We start from the raw sequence: 2,193 nt of genomic DNA, 5'->3' as shown, positions 1-2,193 counted from the left end.
TATTAAAATATGTTCATTTTGTTGCACAATAGATCTCCAGAACCTTTCCATCTTGCCAGGCCAATACTCTACTCCATTAAACAACTCCTCTCTTCCCTTTCCCCAGCCCCTCACAGCCACCTTTCTCCTTTGGGTCTCTGAATTATACAGTATTTGCCTTTTTGTGACTGGCTTCTTCCACTTACATTACTGTCCTCAGGGTTCACAGGAAAAAAAAATTCTTTTTAAGATTGTTTTATTTATTTATTTATTTATTTTACATTTTTTTAACTGTAATAATTGCCAGTTTTATTCCTTTGGCTAAGAGAGTCAGAGGTAATTTGAGGTTTACAATTCTTTTTTATAGTTCTTTCGTCAAGAGGTTAGGTGCCCCCATTGCCCTTATAACCTGGTTGCAAATTATTTTAATTGTTAAAAAAATCCCTTTTTGTGTGTGACCTGTGTTCATTTAAAAATACATAAGTGGAAAGTAAAAAAAGAAAAGAAAAGAAAAGAAACTTCAAACCACACAGAAATTAAACATGGTTAAGTTTTTGAAATATGTATATATGTAGACACACACAATTTGGAATTTTATCCTACATATGTGAGCTGATACTAAATATGTTGCTTCATAATCTATTATGTTTTACATTACATTATGGAATGAATATATTTCCATGCATATGTGTAAAACTTCCCAATTGAAAAAAAACGGACCTGGAAAATGTACCAAAATCCAAAATCCAACAAGTTGCTGGTAACAAGGAAACTACCTAAAACAAAATTCCACCAGATAATTAAAAGTAAAATTAAGGTCAAAGATATACCAGAAAATGCTAACAGAAAGAAAGCAGGGGCCAGATTTTAGTATCAGACAAAAAGGAACTCAAGGCCTAAAGCACACTGGATAAAGGACGGCTGCGTGAATGTCTTTGCTTCCAATGCACCATCACGAACTTGTTTCTCACTCTTCTTATCTCTTCCCTAAGCCTTCCCAACTCGTCTACTCCTCTCATCATTTCTTCAGGGTCCAAATACCTAACGGGAGTGTCCTCTTTCAATCCCTGGCTGGGCTGAGTTGGCCCTGCTCTAAGGTTTCCTTCTGCTTCCTGGTTTACACCTTCTTCTTCGAAAGGCTGAGGGCTTCCTTCTGCCTCTTGTGGTACATTTTCTAAAGGGCGATCTTCCTCTACCTTGGGCATGTTCTGTGGTTTTCCTTCACCTTCACACGATTTTTGCATGTTGACTATTTTTTTATTATTTCCTTTTGGAATAAATTAGTCCTGCAGGGATCCAGGGGATGTTCTTCCCTCTTCCCTCACCTTGATTTGTGTCGTGCCCAAAAGACCCAGAGTCCTGAAAGGATCCGGGGTACTTTTCTCCTCCAGCAACAGAGAGCTGCAGAAATTCCTTCCATTTTTAAGGTTGACTAATATTCTGGGTATGCATCTACTCCCCCTAACCCCCTCCCTTGTTTTATCATTCCTCTGTGGAGAGAAGTGTGGGTTAGTTGCACCTTTTGGCTCTTGTGAATAATGCTGGTGAGATTCTGGGTCTACAAATACCTCTGCAAGTCTGTATTTTCATTTTTGGGGGGTACATACTCAAAAATGGAATTCCTAAATCATATGATAATTCTGTTTAATTTTGGGAGGAGTCACTACTTTTTTTCATGACAATTGCACCAATTTACATTCCCACCAGTAGAGCAAAGGGGTTCCCATTTCTCCACATCCTCACCAGCACTGAGTATGTTCTGCTATTTGACAGTGGCCATTCCAATTGCTGGGGGGTGACATCCTTGTGGTTTTTATTTGCATTTCTCTAGTAATTAATGATGTCAAGCATCTCTTCATGTTCTTAGTGGCCATTTGTATATCTTTTTGGAGAACTGTCCCTTCAATTCCTTTGTCCATTTTTATTTTTACATTTAAGTTAATACTACCATCTGTACTTAGTAGTACACACTTTTTTTTTTTTTTGTAGATTTTTGCCACATGACACATGCGTTTGATGGAGAGACAGAAAGTGAAAAATCACTCCCTAGGTGGCATGGTCACAATGCAGTTCCTTCTCCTCTATTCCCCTCTTAGGATTTTGGACATACATACACATGTATGCCAGCAGTGATTTTCAAGCTGCCTGGTCTAGGACTCAAACTACATGGATGATCATGTGGAATTCAGCTGCCTTAACCAACATGCCTCCTGC

At 38.4% G+C, this 2,193-nt stretch overlaps 1 protein-coding gene across 1 annotated transcript; it reads right to left on the bottom strand.

Annotated features, from left to right (window-relative positions):
• Positions 1-875: 875 nt before the first annotated feature.
• Positions 876-1,223, bottom strand: LOC102490628 (transcription elongation factor A protein-like 8). The gene has a single exon (XM_014584102.1). The coding sequence runs from the start codon at positions 1,221-1,223 to the stop codon at positions 876-878; it is 348 nt and encodes a 115-aa protein (XP_014439588.1).
• Between the last annotated feature and the right edge of the window lie 970 nt (positions 1,224-2,193).

This window comes from Tupaia chinensis, unplaced genomic scaffold, assembly GCF_000334495.1.
Source record: "Tupaia chinensis unplaced genomic scaffold, TupChi_1.0 Scaffold145659_1, whole genome shotgun sequence".
In the NCBI taxonomy this organism is placed as follows: Eukaryota; Metazoa; Chordata; class Mammalia; order Scandentia; family Tupaiidae; genus Tupaia; species Tupaia belangeri.
Note: the sequence above shows the minus strand (reverse complement) of the source record. Positions and strands in the feature narration are given on the sequence as shown.